Source organism: Phascolarctos cinereus, unplaced genomic scaffold, assembly GCF_003287225.1.
Source record: "Phascolarctos cinereus isolate Bilbo 61053 unplaced genomic scaffold, phaCin_HiC Scaffold_4;HRSCAF=312, whole genome shotgun sequence".
NCBI lineage: Eukaryota > Metazoa > Chordata > Mammalia > Diprotodontia > Phascolarctidae > Phascolarctos > Phascolarctos cinereus.
This window is the reverse complement of record NW_027555847.1, coordinates 311483964-311502071: the sequence shown is the minus strand read 5'-3', so window position 1 is coordinate 311502071 and position 18108 is coordinate 311483964. Positions and strand designations below refer to the sequence as shown.

General features: G+C 40.0%; 2 protein-coding genes and 1 long non-coding RNA gene across 3 annotated transcripts in view; 2 read left to right on the top strand and 1 right to left on the bottom strand.

Moving 5' to 3' along the window:
• Positions 1 to 7435, top strand: part of LOC110222568 (uncharacterized) — a 53252-nt gene extending 45817 nt beyond the window's left edge. The window contains exon 5 of the long non-coding RNA XR_013486123.1: positions 7006 to 7435. This is a non-coding gene — a long non-coding RNA (uncharacterized LOC110222568). The remainder of the gene's footprint in view (positions 1 to 7005) is intronic.
• Positions 1 to 9057, bottom strand: part of DHFR (dihydrofolate reductase) — a 36624-nt gene extending 27567 nt beyond the window's left edge. Inside the window, exons 1-3 of the mRNA XM_021007614.2 lie at positions 8782 to 9057; positions 8228 to 8277; positions 3609 to 3714 (exon numbers count right to left, since the gene is read on the bottom strand). Coding sequence (XP_020863273.1) covers positions 3609 to 3714; positions 8228 to 8277; positions 8782 to 8867 — 242 coding nt within the window. The 5' untranslated portion in view covers positions 8868 to 9057. The remainder of the gene's footprint in view (positions 1 to 3608; positions 3715 to 8227; positions 8278 to 8781) is intronic.
• A 90-nt stretch (positions 9058 to 9147) lies between these two features.
• The window catches only part of MSH3 (mutS homolog 3), a 204065-nt gene continuing 195104 nt past the window's right edge, over positions 9148 to 18108 (top strand). The window contains 4 exon segments of the mRNA XM_078153148.1: positions 9148 to 9264; positions 9266 to 9358; positions 14223 to 14346; positions 16112 to 16329. Of these exon segments, the coding sequence (XP_078009274.1) occupies positions 9148 to 9264; positions 9266 to 9358; positions 14223 to 14346; positions 16112 to 16329 (552 nt within the window).

Below are 18108 nucleotides of genomic sequence, written 5' to 3'. Positions count from 1 at the left end.
CTAACCAAACTTAGAGGATCTTTAGTCTGGTTCAGAATATAGCCTGAAGCCTTAGATCAGCCCTTCTCCATTTAGAAAGAATGCTGAAAACATGCGATCTCAAAGAAATATCTTATTTTAACTCCTGGAGAGAATTTGAGGGAACTAAATAGTGACTATAGTTTGGAATGTTAACCACCAAATTATATTTTAACACATCATGATCTTTTCCTTGTTCAAGAGTCCTATAAATGCTACCTCAAATTATCTTGGGATACAGAGACACGTGAGAGAGCATGGGAACTATGCCAGTTTGGATATCTACTCGCCAAGCTAGGAATGGTTTGCATACAGAGTAATATTAAACAGGATAAAATATTGCTATAGATTTGTGCTTCAAACATAGTACAAATATTCACACTTTTTTGGTTGTTCAGTTGTTTTTCAGTAATGTCTGGTTCTTCATGACTCCATTTGGGATTTTCTTGACAAAGATACTGGAGCGGCTTGCCATTTTCTTCTCCAGTTTCTTTTACAGACGAGGAAACCAAAGCAAAAAGGTTAAGTGATTTGCCCAGGGTGACGCAGCTAGTGAGTGTCTCAAGCCAAATCTGAACTCAGGAAGATGAGTCTTCCTGACTCCAGGTCCAGCACTCTGTGTACTATGGCGCCACCTACCTGCCTTATACATTTTCTTAGACAGTGTTAAAGACTAGAAAGAAGTCAAGATGGTGCTAGATGATGGCACAATGAATGCAGCCCTGGACTGGGAATCAGGAAGCCCTATCCTGCTTCAAACAGTTAAATAGCTATGAGACTGAGCAAAATGCTTAACACCAAGTGCCTGAATTTCCTCATCTGTAAAATGGGGACAACAACGGCACTTACCTCCCAGCATTGTTATGACAATTAAATATGTTAACATAAGTAAAATCACTCTGCAAACTTTAAAGTGTGATGTAAATGTTAGCTGTTATTAGATTTAACAAATAAAGTGATCATTGGTAACTCTGGATAAAGTCAATTTGGTTGAATGGTAAGGATGGATGCCAGATTGTGGAAAAAGATGAGAGGAGAGGAAAGGAGGTACCATTGCAGAAAGCTTTCTCAAGAAATTTACCTGAGAAGGGGAGGAGATATAGGACGATAGCTAGTGGGGATGGCTGAATGAAGAAAGGGTTCTTTAAGGATGGTGGGATGATACGGGTATTTGTAGGCAGCAAGGAAGAAGCAATAAAGAGAGATACTAAAGATTACAGTGAGTAGGGAGCACAGTCATGGCAATATACAGGAAAACATGGAAGAGGAGGACTGTATGTGTACAAATTAATCAATTTAATCTACAGGCTAGCCTTGGGCCCAAGACGATGTTTCAGTTTTACATCCCCTCCATTCTAGCCACATCATCATTGGGTGTGTACCGATCCTGCTCCCTAACTCTTTCTATCCCCCTACAACTCTTCCTTCCCTGGTCACTTCTCCTCTATTTGTAGTCTTCACCTATTAGAACATAAGCTCCTGGAGGGCAGGAGCTGTCTTTTTAAATCTTTGTATCTGCAGTATTCAGTTAGGTGGTACAGTGGATAGAGTGCCAGGCCTGGAGTCAGGGAGACTCATCTTCATGAGTTCAGATCTGGCCCCAGGCACCTACTAGCTGTGTGACCCTGTGTAAGTCACTTCACCATTTTTGCCTCAGTTCCACATCTGCCAAATGAGATGGAGAAGGAAATAGCAAATCACTAAAGTATTTCTGACACAAAAACCCCAAATGGGGTCAAGAAGAATCACACACAATTGAAGGACTAAACAAGACCAATACTCAGCACAATAAGTAATCAGCTGGAAAGTAGTGACAAAAGCTTAATAAATGCCTTTTCATTGATTCCTTCTTTCTTCATCCCCACCTGGTCATGAATAATAATAATGATATCATTTCCATACAGATGACCCCCAATCTAAATCATCAACCCTTCTCATGCTTTTCCTGAACTCCAGGCTATCTCCACTTACCCACTGGACACCTACAGTGGGTTTTCCCATTGGCACCTCAATTTCAAAGTGTCTAAAACAGACTGCATTACCTTCCCCCTCCCAACCTAGCATTCTTCCAAACGTCCCCATTACTGTCAAGGGTACCACCATCTTCCCAACCATCCAGGATCATGACCTCAGTGTCACCCTCAGCTAGTGACTCATACTTACACACCGAATCAGTTGCCAGTCTGACCCTTTCTATTGCTATATCTCCCATCCATCCCTTTTTCAACAATCACTCAGGCATCATGCAGTGGCTTCTCATTGATCTCCCTGCTTCCCATTTCAACTCTCTGATCCATCCTTCACCCCACTGACCAAATGAAATTCCTAAAGTATAGGCCTGAACACATCACTTCCATCCTGAAGAAGATTCAGTGGTTCTCTACTGCTTCTAGTATAAAATATAAATTCCTCTTTAGCATTTAAAGTGGTTCAAAATCTGCCTCCAATATAGTTTTTCAGATCGATTTCACATTACTTCCTCTCTAACACTTTACTACTTTCCACCTAAGCAGGCTTATTTTCTATTGCCTATATATAACACTCCATCTTTCACCTCTGGGTCACTGGATAGACTGTTCTTCACGCATGGAATGCTCTCTATCCTTACTTCCATCTCTTGGGATCCCTAGCTTCCTTTATGGATTATTTCAAGTGCATTGCTGTTCTAATTCCTTCTGGTTGTCAGAGCTTACCTCTATACTGAAATGACTTGATTTATATGTCATCTTTTTTTTCCCTCGGTGTGCATGCTGGAGCTTCCTACTATAAAGTAAGCTCTCTGAGGGCAGGAAACATTGCTTTTTAATAACAACAACAATAATACAGCTAATATTTATATAATACTTATTACATTCCAGGCACTGTGCTAAGTGCTTTATAAATGTCTTGTTTAATCCTCACAACAACCCTATAAGTAGGTGTTATTATTATCCTCATTATTCATATGAGGAAACTGAGGCAAATAAATGCTAAGAAACTTGCCCATGGTCACACAGCCTATCATAGTTTTTCTTGCACAAAAGGTGCTTTAAGATGGTTGTTGAAATGATTTTTTTTTCTTCCAGAACACTTTTGATTTAGTAAACTTAAGAAACCACAATATAGAGAGGTTAAATTATTTGCTTAAGGTCCTATGGTTAATAAGTGTCTGAACTGGGACATGAAACTAAGCCTTTCTGATTCCAAGTCCAGTCTCTTATACATGTCTCATGCTACCTCTCAATCTTTTGGTTCAGACGTGATCAAACCATAAATTTTTTTAATGATAAATAATGGCTTAAACTTAGTTGCCAATATATTAAGTGCTTCTTTAACAGTCACATGGTTAATTTAGTCTTGTGAGGCTCAGAAATGACTAATTAGAAGTCTTATATAACAAAGGCAATAAAAAATGTTAATAGATGTAAATTGTTATTATTCACTCCCATTTCTATTCCCTAATGTATCTTGTTTCACAGGCTAGTAAACTTCTTGAGTATTGGAGCTTAACAACTCTTTTATATTAGCTATATTCTACTATTCCACCTTATTACAAACTAACCTTTAAGAGCAGAGTATATAATAAATGTGTTGGTGCCAATAGTACTTACTTCAGTTCTTTGCTGAGAACTAAATTAATCCTGTTTTTTAAAGGTCGACTCTTCTCAGGAATAGAGAACCAGGTCTTCTTCCCCATTATTAACAGATTCTGTTTACCTGTAAATCAAATAGAAAACATAAGAGTCCATTATGGTAATTAAATATACAAAGTTATTAGAGTGACATCTAGTGGATCCCCTTTTCGCACAGTTTTGTTGATGAAGAATGCTTTAAAACAAAAGTTAAAATTTCCCTCCCTCTCAAACTACTTTGTCTATCTACTACGAAATATGAGATTCAGAGCTTTCCCTAGCCCCCTTCTTCCAAAGTCCTGACTTTAAGTCAGAAGGACATCACTGATAATGAGATTGCATTGACTCTCCTTATCCTGATCAAACCCCAACCCTACCCTGCAAGTAATTTAATCTAAGGTAGGGGTACCCCCATTGTATTCTGCTCAGACTTGGGTGGAGACAGATTCTTCTGTCTAGAAAGCCCAAGACTGGAAGTGGTCTGGGATGGTTGGGGGTAGTCTGTCCAGAGGTAAAAAATGATGATGGGGTGATATCACCCCTGTGCACCCTATATAAACTGTGTGTGCTAACCCCCAAAAGAGCTCAGCTCCAACACTGCAGCTCCCATGCATATGCATGCCCCCGCTTTGAGAGAGATAAACAATGGACTGTACAACTAATTCCATGTTTTTCTTAGAAGAAATGGTGTGAGGCTGATGCTATCTATCTACTCACTTTATATTTATGTTGTACCTATTTTCATATATATGTATATATATATATATATATATATATATATATGTATGTATGTATATGTTAAATCCCCTATTAGAGTGTAAGCTTATTTTGAGTAGAGATTGTTTCACTTTCTGTATTTTATTCCCAGTGCCTAGAAAAGTGATTGGCATCTAGTAAGTGTTTAATAAATGCTTGTTGAATGATTTGAAAAATGCCCTTGCTGTTTTTTTTTTTAAATTTGTTATAAAAGATGGGTCTTGTAAAGTAAAAGAAGAGAGAGACTGGAGGAGTTTGGGTAATGGAAACAATAATCTCAATACATTTTTATTTTTAAAGGAATAAAGCATGCAATCTAGGTGGCATAGGTAAGACTAGACAGTTGGGAAAAGACTTAAGACTTTTAAAAGACTTCAACATGATGGAATGTAAGCTTGAGAGTAGAAATTACACACACACACACACACACACACACACACACTCTAGCCTCTGCATCTACCATAGTGCAGAGAACATAGTAAACATTTAATAAATGCTTATTGATTGATCAAAAAAACCCCTGCAAAACTGACTAATACATAAAAATACATTATATTTAATACTTCACACCCATGGAAATCCCTCTACCTCTGCTTCCACACCTACAAAGGAGTAGGGAAAAAGTCTTCTTATGCATCTTCTTTGTAATTTTGCAACATTAATTTTTCATCTTGTGGCAGATACAAAATGGAAACATTTACATTGATGTCGTCTTTGTATATATTGTTTTTCTGGCTCTGCTTACTTCACTTTTCATTACTCTGTATTTATGTTTTTTTTTATAGCACAGTAATACTTCATACAATATACTGCACACTGTTTATTACTCAATTGATAGATATTTGCTCTGTTTACAATTCTTTGCTCATACAAAAAAGTATACTGAGCCTTTCTGTTTTAATCAATGACTTTCTTGGGGTATTTGTCTAGCAGTGCAATCTCCGGGTCATAAGGTATGGATATTTTAGTCACTTGATTCCAAATTGTTTTCTAGAATGGTGGTCCCAATTCCCAGCTTCACTAACAATGCTTTAAAATATGCCAGTCTTTTCAGACATTTTGTTATCTCAGTCAGTTAGCTGGGTTTGAAGTGAAACCCAGGGCTGTTTTGATTTGCATTTCTCTTATTATTAGTGATCTGGAGCATTCTTTCATACGTTAATAGTTTGCAGTTCTTCAGAGGACTATTTGTTGTTTGTGACCAAGGACAACTAGCTTATCATTTGGGGAGGTTTGGTCCTGCATATCTGTTAGTAGTCTACACAGCTGGGATATCAAATTCTTATCAGAGAAACTTGATATAAAGCTTTTTTCCTCTAGTCAATTGCTTTCCCTTCTTAGCCTACACAGATTAATTTTACTTATGCAATAGCTTTTCAATTTCAGGTAATCAAAATTATCTATTTGATCTTTGGTAATTACCTCTATCTCTCTGGTTAAAAATTATTTTCCTACCCATAGCTATGAACAGAAGATGATCTGTTTCTCCTCTAATTCTTTTATGGGATCTTCAAGTCATATCTCAATTTTGAATACATTGTGGAATATGGTAGAAGATCTTGGTTTACTTCTAATTAAACTTAATGTCTTAAAACAGAACTCATTATCTTTCCCCCCCAAACCTATTACAGTAGAGGGTACCCACCATCCTCTCAGTCATCCTGGCTCACAATCTAGATGATATCTCAATTCCTCCCTCTCACACCCCACCCCCATATCCAATTTGTGGCCCAGACTTGTGGACTTCACCACAACTTGGTTCCCTCCCACCTTTCTAGTCTTCTTACCAAACTACTTGGCTCGCCTCCTCCCCCTCACTTTGTAATCTAGTGATAGTGGCCTAGAACTAAGCCATTCTATTTCCAGACACCATGCATTTGTACTGATGATCCTGAATTCTCCCTCCTCATCTTAGTTCCCTGGCTTTCTTCAGCTAAAATTCTACCTTCTGCAAGAAGCCTTTTCCAGTCCCCCTCTGAGATCACTTCCCATTTACATTGTGTGTATATTTTGTAGGTACATAGCTCAAATGTGGTCTCCTGTATTAAACTGATCCCTCTGAGGGCAAGGGACTGTTTCTGTCTTTGTTCATATCTCCAGTGCACAGTGCAACAAGCACACATAAATGCTTGTTGACTGAGAGGAGGGCAGGGAAGTGTGTCAAAAGTAACTCCAAAGATTTATTTATAGACTATCTACTGAAATAGGAAACATTGCTAAGTACAGTAGAGAGATACAAGAACTCAGAAAGCTGGGGAATGTCACAGTAATTAGAAGAGTACAGATAGGGATAGATTCCAAGTCAATTCTCATTTGGAGCCAAGAACTCTTGACACTCATCTTTCACTCCTTCAATCTGATTATGTCCTCGGAAAAATTTTAATGACCCTGTCTCCACACTCTCTACATGATAATTAGCTAATTTCTTAGCCTGAGATTCAAGGCCTTTTATAACTGTCCCGGCTTAACCCCTTTATGTGCCCTAGGCACCAGCCAAATTGGACTCCTTCCTTTTCCAGCACTTGTTCCCTAATCTCCCCAAGTCCATACCTCTGCAGATATGGTTCTGTCTCTGAGCAAAAGCAAAGAGCCAGGAATTAACATGAGTGTTTGTTTGCAGGTCAATGTACAGGATCATTCAAAGCCCAGGCTGTGGTACTTCCTCCATGAAGCATGATATCCTTTTATTTTCCTTATGCCACAAAGATAAACCTATAAAACATTCCATCTCCAAACTCTGGGCATTTCATTGTTGTTTCCCCATGACTGGACTCATCCCCCTCCTCATTTCTACCACCTGGCTTCTTTCAAATCCCAGCTAAAATCTCACCTTTCTCAATTCTCTTTAATTCTAATGGTTTGCCTCTGTTGATTATTTTCAATTTATCCTGGACACGGCTTATTTGTACACAGCTGTTTGCATGTTATTTCCTCCATGAGACTGTGAACACTTTGAGAGCAGGTTTGTCTTTTACATTTTTTTTGTATCCCCTGTACTTAGCACAGTACCTGGAACACAACAGGCACTTAATAAATGTTTATTGACTGACTGAAGCCTGCTTTATGTTCCCTATTAGATTATAGCCCCCAACACCTGGCATAGCACCGTACATCCATCAGGAATCAGATAAGTGTTGTTTTGATCAAAGGAATGAAAGTATCTGGCAGTAATAATAAACTTCAGGGAGGATTATGACAGTGGCCAGTTTACCTTTGTAGCAATTTAAGTAGAACACGTTCTCATTAATCTAATTATTGATGTTAATCGTCTAGAGGAAAAGGAAGAAATGGATATATAAAGAAACACAGTAAGATAACAAGGAATAAAGAAATCACAGCTAAATACAAAAAACTGAGAGAATAGTACTTTTGAAAAATGACCCAGTGCTTTTTAAAATGGACAAAGACTTCAATATTACAAAATCCTTGGGAAAATATGCTAACTCTATCCTGGTAGAAAGATAGAGGAAATAAAATGTTTTCTAGGAGCTTTCTTTAGTACTTTTCTAATGTTGAGGGGTGTACCAAGTCAACAAAAAATTTTATTTTCCTCTGTTCCTAAGCAATTTTGCTGTTTTTAATATGACCTATTTATTTACATGAACAGTAAATCTTTCATTTGTAGTTTTGGAGGGGAAGATGCATTACATTTCTACCAATGGTGCAAGAATATGTACAAATCAAAGTATCCATAAAGAAAAGAAAATTGAATAATTCAAGGAAAAAAGTTCTTTTTTGTTTAAATCTGGTCTGTTGACCACTTTGAGCAAGATGGCTCTTGTGCACATTACCACAGGGTCCATAGTTCAGTCTCTTGTATTAAAATAAAAGTGCAAGGTTACCTTCTACTGAAGTAGTTGTAGTCATTTTCTGGAAGTACTTGAATTCATTCCTAATAACAGGAGAGACACAGGATTAGGTAACATCAACAGTAGAACGCATGCTGATGGACTTTGCTTAGGGGACTCCAGTTGGTTCTCTGCACTGTCAAGCCCTCTGAACTTAGTTCTGGCCAGATGACCTGACCTTCATAACGGGACTGTGCACTTTACCCCCAGGTGCATTTGCAGCCTCCGCCCCACCCCCCACCCTTGTCCCTCCTTCCCCGGTCCCTAAAGGTGAGCCCAAGGGGAATTGGAACGAGCCCATTTTACAAAGCCTGTTTCACCATCCTTTTAACAGCCCCATCTCTCAGAAGATGTCTCCCAAGCCCCACCTCGGGTCAAAACGGGGGCTGCCTCTGGAGCGCCTACCATGTGCCAGGTATTTTGCTAAGCGCTTGGGATGCAAAAGAGAGGCAAAGCCAGTTCCATCCCTCAAGGAGCTAACAATCGAATGGCTCCGCATGCATTAAGCCCCAGCTCCCGACTCTGCCCAGGTCGGGTAAGCGAGGTACCTGAGCGGAGGCCAGGGCAGGTCCCCGTTCTTCCCTATGCCCATGTTCTGGGACACAGCGACGATGCAGTTGATCATAGGGGCCATGTCTGCAGGCAATGGGTTTCTGCAACGCCAACGGAGCAACTGCTCTTTTCCCGCGCAGCCAGAGAATAATTGAAGAGCCCGCGCAAGACGCTTATTGGAGAAGATAGGCACGGGGTCCCATCGAGCCCGCCCTGCCCTCGCGGCGCGGGCGGGCCATGACGTCGTTGCCGCGCCAGCAGAGGCCTGAGATTGAGCCGGGCCGGGAGCGCTCACTCCGGGGTTGGCGGGGCGGGGCGCCGCACTCCGCGTCTCGTGCGTGCCCGCCGCCCGCCTGCCCCTGATGCCGCGGCAGAAGGCGGCCTCCGGCTCGGCCGGGGCCGCCGTGCCCGCCCTGGCGGCGGCCAGGCAGGCGGTGTTGAGCCGATTCTTTAAGCCGGCGGGACACCTGAAGTCCTCCCCCCCAGACGGGGGCACCTGGGAGGCCCAGCTGTGATGCTGGAGCGCCCCCGGAGCCGCGGGAGCTGCAGGAGCCGTGGGAGCAGCAGCGGAAGGTGCGCTGTGGTCAGGAGGTGGGCGGGCACGCGCAGCTTGGGGAAGGAGGCGGGGTCTAGGCCTGGATTGGGGAGGGGTGCAGGGCAATGAGCGACGCTGCTAGGCGGGAGGGGAGGGGGAGGTGGGGGTGCAGGCCTAGGCGTTCTAGGAGGATTACTCCAGAGTTTTGGATTTGTGAATCTCCTCAGTTTGACTCCTCCTCCCTCCAGCCAGCTGTAGCACAACCCATCCCCCACCTTATCCTTAAGTTTGACTCTTCCTAACTCTTCTGGGGAGAGTGGAGGGAGGAGGGGAAGCGCAGGACTTATCCAATGTGCTGCATAATAATAATACTAATAATACTAATAATGATATTATTATTGCCGCATATGCCTTGCTGCATAGTAATAATAATGATAAGTATCATTTATATAGCACTTAATAATAATGGATGATGATAGTTATAGTTAACATTTATATAATGCTTACACGACTGATAATGATAACTAGCATTTATATAAAACTTTTTTGTTGTTCGGTCGTTTTCAGTTAGTCTTCATGACCCCATTTGAGGTTTTCTTAGCAAAGACACTGGAGTGGTTTGCCATTTCCTTCTCCAGTTCCTTTTACAGATGAGGAAACTGAGGCAAACAGGGTGAAGTGACTTGCCCAGGTGTCACACAGCTCAGTAAGTGTCTGAGGTTGGATTTGAACTCAGGAAGATGAATCTTTTCTGAATTCAGGCCCAGCACACTGGGCCCCCCAGCACTTAATAATAATAATAGATGAAGAAGAAGATGATGGTAGCTGACATTTATATAGAGCTTAATAATAGTAATTGATAATGATAGCTAATGTTTATATAGTGCTTAATAATAATATTAATGATGATGATAGCTAACATATGTAACAGTCATAATAAAAGGTAATATTTACATAGTGCCAGTTATGTGCCAGGCACTGTGGTAAGTCCTTTATAGTTATTACCTCATTTGATTCTTACAGTAACCCTGGGAGGTACGTGTTATTACAATCCCAGTTTTACAGATTAGGAAATTGAGGCCTACTGTAATTAAGTGACTTCCCCACGGTTACCAAGATCTCTTGACATTGGATGACAGTGGATCATGTCAACTATTTATTAGTTAATTTTAGCTCTAGCTGTATGGCTGACCCACATTTTTTTTCTGATGTTACACATCTCTGAGAGTATCCTCTATGTCATCTTCTCCTGTGCCATTTGTTGGCAATGTACTAAAGCCTACCCATGCTCATTGTGTGACTCACCAACATCCTCTAGGTGACGTAAAACATTTAATTCCTCAGAGACTGTGGTATTCCATGATTTCCATTTGTATGTGGTCATCTGGAGAATATTCATGTTGGAAAGAGTGACTTTTGTCTTATAGAAAAACTTGGGATTATTATAAGCATGTATAATTTTCCAGATGCATTCTGGCCCACTTTGTTCTGCCTATGCAGTTGTTGGCCTCTGCCCCTCTCATATATTCATCAAGGATTTCTTGGATATCTGTGTAGAGTATTTGTGTGCAGATGGCATAGTCTTCAGTCGATCAATCAGCAAACATTTATTAATTGCCTGCTGTGCATCAGGTACTGTGCTAGTTTCTGGGAATACAAAGCCTAGAATGAAATAGTCCCTGCACTTAGGAACCCAAGGTTACGTTCATGTCACAGCAAGTTTTGGAGTAGGAGATGGAGATGAATGCTAAGAAAAAGCTGTTAGACCTGAGAAGAGTTCTTTGAGGTTTTAGAGATAGCTGTTTCAGTAGAATGGTGGGCATGCAAAATCAGATTGCAGTGAGATGTGGAATGAGTGGGTGCCAATAAAATGGAAGTGAGCTCAAACATTTATTAAGCATCTGCTATGTTTCAAGCCACTGTGAGCTTATGTGCTGTGTACCATAGGCATGAATGCCACCACTATGGTGGAGCAGTGAAGTTAAATTGTTTGTAAAGGGCAGGAGACATCTAAGGTGAGGGTAAACTAGAGTCAAAGGAATTTTTTTTCCTAAGATAGGGGAACCTAAACATGTATTTGTGTATATGGATGGAACAGATTTAGTGGAGAGAGAGACAGATTAAAGATGGGAGAGATAGAAATTGATGGAATAGGATATAAATAAGCTCTTTGAGAAAAAGGCTTGTTTTTGTATGCCCAGTACCTATTACAATTCTGGCCTGTGGTAGGTGCTTAATAAATGCTTGTTGGTTGATTGAATAAGGTCTAGGAGGGGTTGGAATCAAGAGTTTGAAAGATAGGTTAGTAGCTTGACTTGGAGGAAGGCCACCTTGTTTTCTGAGGCTGGAAAGGAGGAGAGAAAAAATGAAAACTTAGAGAGCTCCTTATATGTGGAGGAGTATAGTAAAGTAGGATAATAGGTTGACAGAGAGGGTGGCTTAAGAAAAAAGCTTGGAGTAACTTCTACAGGCTGTGCAACAAGGAATCAGTGAGAGAGATGGATGAAACCATTATGGTGGAGCAGTGAGATCTCATTTGAAGTTAAATTGTGTGAGTGCAAGGGACCAGTTGGTATATTTTTGTTATGATTTCCTCTTAACAGAAGTTTTCTAACAGTTAACATTGCCCCAGAGTGAAATGGGTTGCTTTGGGAGGTAATGGGTTCCTCCCCCCTGGAGGTTTTCAAGGGGAGGCTGGAGAGGACCACTTGTTAATGTGTTGTAGAAAGGATGGGTTGGACTACATGCCCTCTGAGGCCTTTTCCAATACTGATATTTTTTTGTTTCTGTGATTTATGAATAGTTTAGCCAAAGTGATGGACATGGCCTGGTGCTATGGATTAACAGAGCAAATACAGAAGAAGAATAAGGAGGCAGAGGATTCAAGAGTGGACAGCACACTACTGAAATGTCAGGACTGTGAGGGGAGGAAATGTAGCCAAATAAATGATGATGAATTGGGAGAAGAGGGAAGGAGCAAGTGACAGGAAGTCATGATCAAGGTGAAAACCAGTTTTATGAGAAGCAAGTTTGTGGGGAAAGGTGGAAACAGAAGATTGTGATTACCTACTCTGTTACCTCTTTGTGACAAGAGCACCATCAGCCTTCCATTTACCCAGGTCTTCAGCTTTGGAGTTACCCTTGACTCTCCCCAATTCCTTCATTGTCATTTAGTGCCAATTCTTGTCGATTTTGATTCCACAACATATGCTCCATCCATTCCTTTCTTGATAGCCACGTGGTCAGCATCCTAGTTGAGACCCTTATCACCTCTCATGTAGGCTATTTCAATTGGTCTCCTTACTTCTGATCTTTTTCCTCTCCAATCTACCTTTCAAACAACCACCAAATTGATATTCCTTTTTTATTTTTGAAAGACTGTCTCCCCATCTTGCCTAGTAGCCACCCAAGAGCATCATCCCCCTCCTCATTAGCATGGAAGGTTTGAACTGCAAGATTTTCAACTTGGGCTGGTTCACCCCTCCTTAAGGCAATTTGGTAGCCCCCTGATCCCAAAGACTCATTGTATTGGTGCTGTTACCTACTTTAGGTAGGCTGTAGCCCTCTTGCATCTGAGAATTCCTGAATTCAAATCAGTCCAGTAGCCTGAGCCTCCTCAGTAGCAGGGACTGTAGGTGTGGGCCACCACACTTATCCAAACTGATATTCCCAAAGGTCAGTCCTGACCATGTCACTTCCCTGTTTGTGAGGCATCGAGGACTCCTTAATTCTTAACCTTACCTCTGTGCTGTCCTATCATGCTCTTCGTTAGACCTGCCTTATTTAAACTGATAGACAATTATTCCAACTTTGGCAAATTGGTTAGTAGCTACCTAATTATGTATAAGCTCAGAAGATAAGTATAGAACATATAAATAGGTACCAAGGTGGAGCAGTGGATAAAGAGCAGTGCCTGGTGTCGGGAATATGTCAGTTGAAATTCAGCCTCAGACACTTAATGGCTGTATGATCTTGGGTGAGTCACTTAAATGCTATTTGCCTCAGTTTCCTTATCCGTAAAATGGAGATAATAATACCTCTCAGGGTTGTTGTGAGGATCAAATGAGATAATAATTGTAAAGCACTTAGGAAAATGCCTAGCACATAGTAGGTGCTATATAAAAGCTATTATATTATTAATTGTATTTAAATGGGGATGAGTTGAGTTTTGTATGTCTCAATATGTAATATATAATAACAGCTAGAAATTATGTTGTGCTACAAAGTTTGCTAAGCACTTTAAAGATATTATTTCTTTTGATCCACAAAACAACCATGTGAGATAAGTTCTATTTATAGATGAGGAGACTGGGACTAAGTAGTTTGTACAGGGTCACACAACTCGGAAGTGTCAGAGGCAGGATTTGAAGTCAGATTTTCCAGGCTCCAAGCCCAGAGCTCCATCTGCTTTACTACCTAGGTCCACTAAATAGATGAGGAGTAAAATGGGAACCAGAATTGCCCTTTGGGAATGTCTGCTTGGGTGGGCTGCCTTGGTTCTAAATAGATATGGTGGTGGGGAACCTGCAGCCTCCAGGCCACATGTAGCCCTCTAGGTCCTCAAATGTGGCCTTTTGACTGAATCCAAACTTCACGGAACAAATCCCCAAGAAAAAAGGATTTGTTCTTTAAAACTTGGACTCATTCAAAAGGCCACACATAAGGACCTAGAAGGCCATATGTGATGTCAGGGCCACAGGTTTCCTACCCCTGACCTAGTACTTAAAGGGATGAAGTTTTCTTAAATGGTGGAGGTAAGAATATGAAGGACATTCTTTGCGTAGGGTGTGTGTGTTAGAACATCTCAGAAGTAAGATTTAAATTGCTTCGTGGTATTCAGGTTTCTCCAGGCTCTACAAGTGGAAATAATGATAAATTGTATCCTAAATTTTCATATATTAGGCCTCTGAAGTTAATGGATGTAAGAAGAGGACCCTGGAATATGATGAACCTGATCACAAGAGAGCAAAGCAGGCTCGAGGAGATGAAGGAGAAGAAAGTGGTACCGGAACAGTTGGAAGCTGTGGTTAGTTCTGGATTAACAGGCCTTCAGTTTAACCAGCCAAGAACCTGATTCTCTTGTGCAGGGACAGTGAAGTTGTTGGAAAACTTTCTATGCTTTTTTCTTTCTCTTAAAGACTTTTGAGACAGTCAGTATTATTATTATGATGGTGCAGTAGTATTTCATTTACATTCATGAACCACAGTTTGTTTAGCTATCCCTTGTTTGGTGAGCTCTGTGCCTTTTTCTGTGGGGAAAGAACATGTTTTCTCATTTTCTTGGGTGGAGTATCTGTTCCACATGCAGGATCCTAGGGTTACACTGCCTGGTTTGAGGGGCAGGGGCCATGAAGGAGCTCCATATTGGCATTCTCTAGTACCTTTGGTAACTTCTCAAGGGCTGGGTTTTTTGTTGGCTAAAGGGGCATAGTTCAATCACAGTTTGTTTTTGGTTTTTTTTTTCTGCTTTTTGGTGAAGCAGTTGGGGTTAAGTGACTTGACCAGGGTCACATGGCTAGTAAGTGTCAGGTATCTGAGGTCAGATTTGACCTCAGGTCCTGCTGACTCCAAGGCCAAAGCTCTGTGTACTGCACCATCTAGCTGCCCCTTAATCACAGTTCTTGATGAATAGTTTCATTGTAGTAGTCTCAGTGAGAACTTCTGAGATAGAAAAATTGGAGATTTTTTTTTTCCTGTAAGAGGTATTGGTGGTGGCAGTGGTGGTGGTGGTAGGGGGGTTAAAAGCAAAATGTCATTTCATTGCTCCTAGGATGTGTAATCTCCATTTATGGAATCATCTTACTCCCTTCCCAAGGAAAAATTTTACTTATAAATTTATAAGCCTCCAAAACAGTTGACATATACAGAAATAGAAAGTTAGAAGTTAAAAAAAAAGACGTGATAAATAATGCATTTTTTCTTCTATGAGAGAGATGGGATGGTAGCGTGGTGGTGTTGGGAGGTATATCTAGATTTGCCTCATCTCTTTTGGGTTTTCCTAACGAGCTCATTCTCTGTTCTTTTCCCTTTACATCTAATACTCTCTTTTTACTTCTAAAAGTAATTTTAGAATTCCAGTGTTATTTGACCTTTGGAGTCTGATGTGCTTTGTAGCTAGGTCATGTGGTATCTGTAGCAGCTGTCTGCTTGTGAGTCCTGATTCCTGTCTGAAGTTGAAGCTGAGTGTATGTGTGTGTGTGTGTGTGTGTGTGTGTGTGTGTGTGTGTGTATGTTCTGTTTGTCTAGGTTGTCTAAAATAACCAACTTGTAATTTAATTGCAGTATGGTTGTTTTCCTTTGTGTTACATGCTGGTTGTCATCGGTTTCACTTTCAAAAAATGCCAAATTATATGCAAAAACAAACATTTTGAGGTGTAATTTCCAGAGGCTTATTAATTTTGAATAATGAATGAATGCCTTTATAATACTGCTTATAATACTGGCCAGCATTTATTTACATCCTTGTACAAAAAGATCTGTTTCTCAGTGAAGAACTTACTTTAAAAAAATCTGTTAATTATTAATTGCTATTTGATACTGAGATCCTAATGTCATATTTTCTTTTAATTTAAAAATAAATTTCTGCTAATTATTAATCACTATTTGATACTGAGATCCAAAACTCATATTTTCTCTTAATTTCACAAATAAACTTTAGCTAATTATTAATTCTACATGATACTGAGATCCTATAGTCATATTTTCTACTTTCAGAAATAAATTTCTCTAATTGTTACTTGATTTTATTCTAAAATACTAAAGGTATCTTTTTTTTAAATTTCAAATTTAAGAGCCAAGAAAATGTCTGAGGCCCAGGATGGTTTTAAAGTCTCTAGAAAAACTGAAAGAATTCTGCTGTGATTCTGAGATTCCTTATAGTAGAGCTCCAGCTGAACCACCACAGGGGAGATTGGCAATTTTGCCAAAATGTACTGATTTTGAAGACATCAGCCTAAATGCAAAACATATTGTTCCTTCTGAAGGTTCCAGTTCTCAAATGAATCAGAAGGTATGTACCTTGTGTCCAGAGGAGCATTTATTGAGAGCAGATTAAGTTTTGGTTCCCACATGGGGTCCATTAGCACCATGGAAGGGCCTCAGAAGTGTATGCTTGCTTTCTTTCTCTAGCCAGTTGCATTGTGGCATGTCTTAGCAGTGGGTTGCATTTGGGTTTTGGGAGTGGAACAGAACCAAGAATTGCCCATTTCACTTAGGGACAGCTCTGCTGGGAGTTTTTCTTATATCCAGCTTCCATTTGCCTTTTGTAACTTCTCATTATAACTAGTTCTGTTCTTGGTCAAATAGAATAAGTCTAGTTGTGCTCTTCCAAATGGCAGCCTTTCCAAACTTAGGCACCTAGAATTGAACTTATTCTAGATGTGTCATGAACAAAGCAGTATACTGCAGGACTGCCATCCCCTTATAAAATCTTGGAAGCTATGCCTCTCAATGCAATGCAAGATTGCATTAACTTTCTGTCTGACATATTATACTGTCAACTTATAGTCTCCTAAAGTCCCCATTTGTAAATAAACAAACTGCTGTGTGACCATTCCTCCCCCATTTTGTCTTGGAGAAGTTGAGTAGTTGAACTGGAGTGTAAAGCTTTGCATTTTTTCTCCCCATCTTATAATTTCTATGTGTAATTTCCTAGCCTGTTGAGACTTTTTGGATATTGACTCTGTCATGAAGTGAGTCAGATACCCCTCCCAGCTTTGTGTCATCTATAGATCTCATAAGGAAGTCATCTAAGTCTTTATCCAAATCATTGACAAAAGAGTTAAGTAGTATAAGGCCAAGTACAGGAGCACCCCACGGGATGCTTCTTTCTGTGACATTTAAAAAGATTTGAGAGACATAGTTTCTGGGTAATTTAATAATTTTATTAATAAGGCCAGCAGGTTATTAATAAAAGAATGGTCATTTAGCTGTCTCTCTTAGACCAAAGACCCCTAATGACAGTGGGCTTATATGCTTTTCAAAGAGGAGGTGTTCCTGAGGGATAACCTCTGATTGGTTAATCAAATGGGAGGTAGGCTATCTTTGGTTACGTGACTTGGATCACTCAAATCTTGGTCAAAGAGACATCAATTTCCACATCACTTGTGTTGATAATAGGGAAAATCAACATGTTCCCTGGACCTGTTTGAGCAACACGATGAGCAAGAATATACCCATTAGCCCAAATTTTATAATTTCTTTTACTGTTTGATTAGATCTTGGCCTGGGTAAGTCTCTAAGGGAGATTTCCCACAATGGTTGGTTTCTATATGAGAAAGTAGAAAAGGGGAAAAATCTTGGAGCTAATACAATAATAAGTTATTAAATGTAAGAGAGAAATACTCATTTCTCACATTTCCAAGTTTATGGAGAACCATTAAATGACTAGTTTGAATCCAGTCATTCATGAGTTCTAAATATTAAATTGTTCTGTGATCTAGCTCGCATCACTATCTTCTCTATATGAAGAACATGAGATACATTATCAAGCGCACTTTTAGTATTAATATCTGTGTTTCGCATATCCTCTTGTATGTGGGTTTGCTAGAACTTATGTAGTCTTCTTTTAGAAAGAAGTCTAACAAGCTTAGTTTTATGGTTTCCTATCCCATAACAAAGTAAAAGCTATGTAAGGGAGATTGGGTGGGAGGGTGTACCTCAGTATATAGTGACATTGACAGCTGACAGGTAGCAGGACAGCAAAGGAAAGAGGTAAAAAATTATAGGGGACAAACACAAGAACTCAAACAGCCATTTTTGTTTTTAAAAACTTTATTGATATCATTTC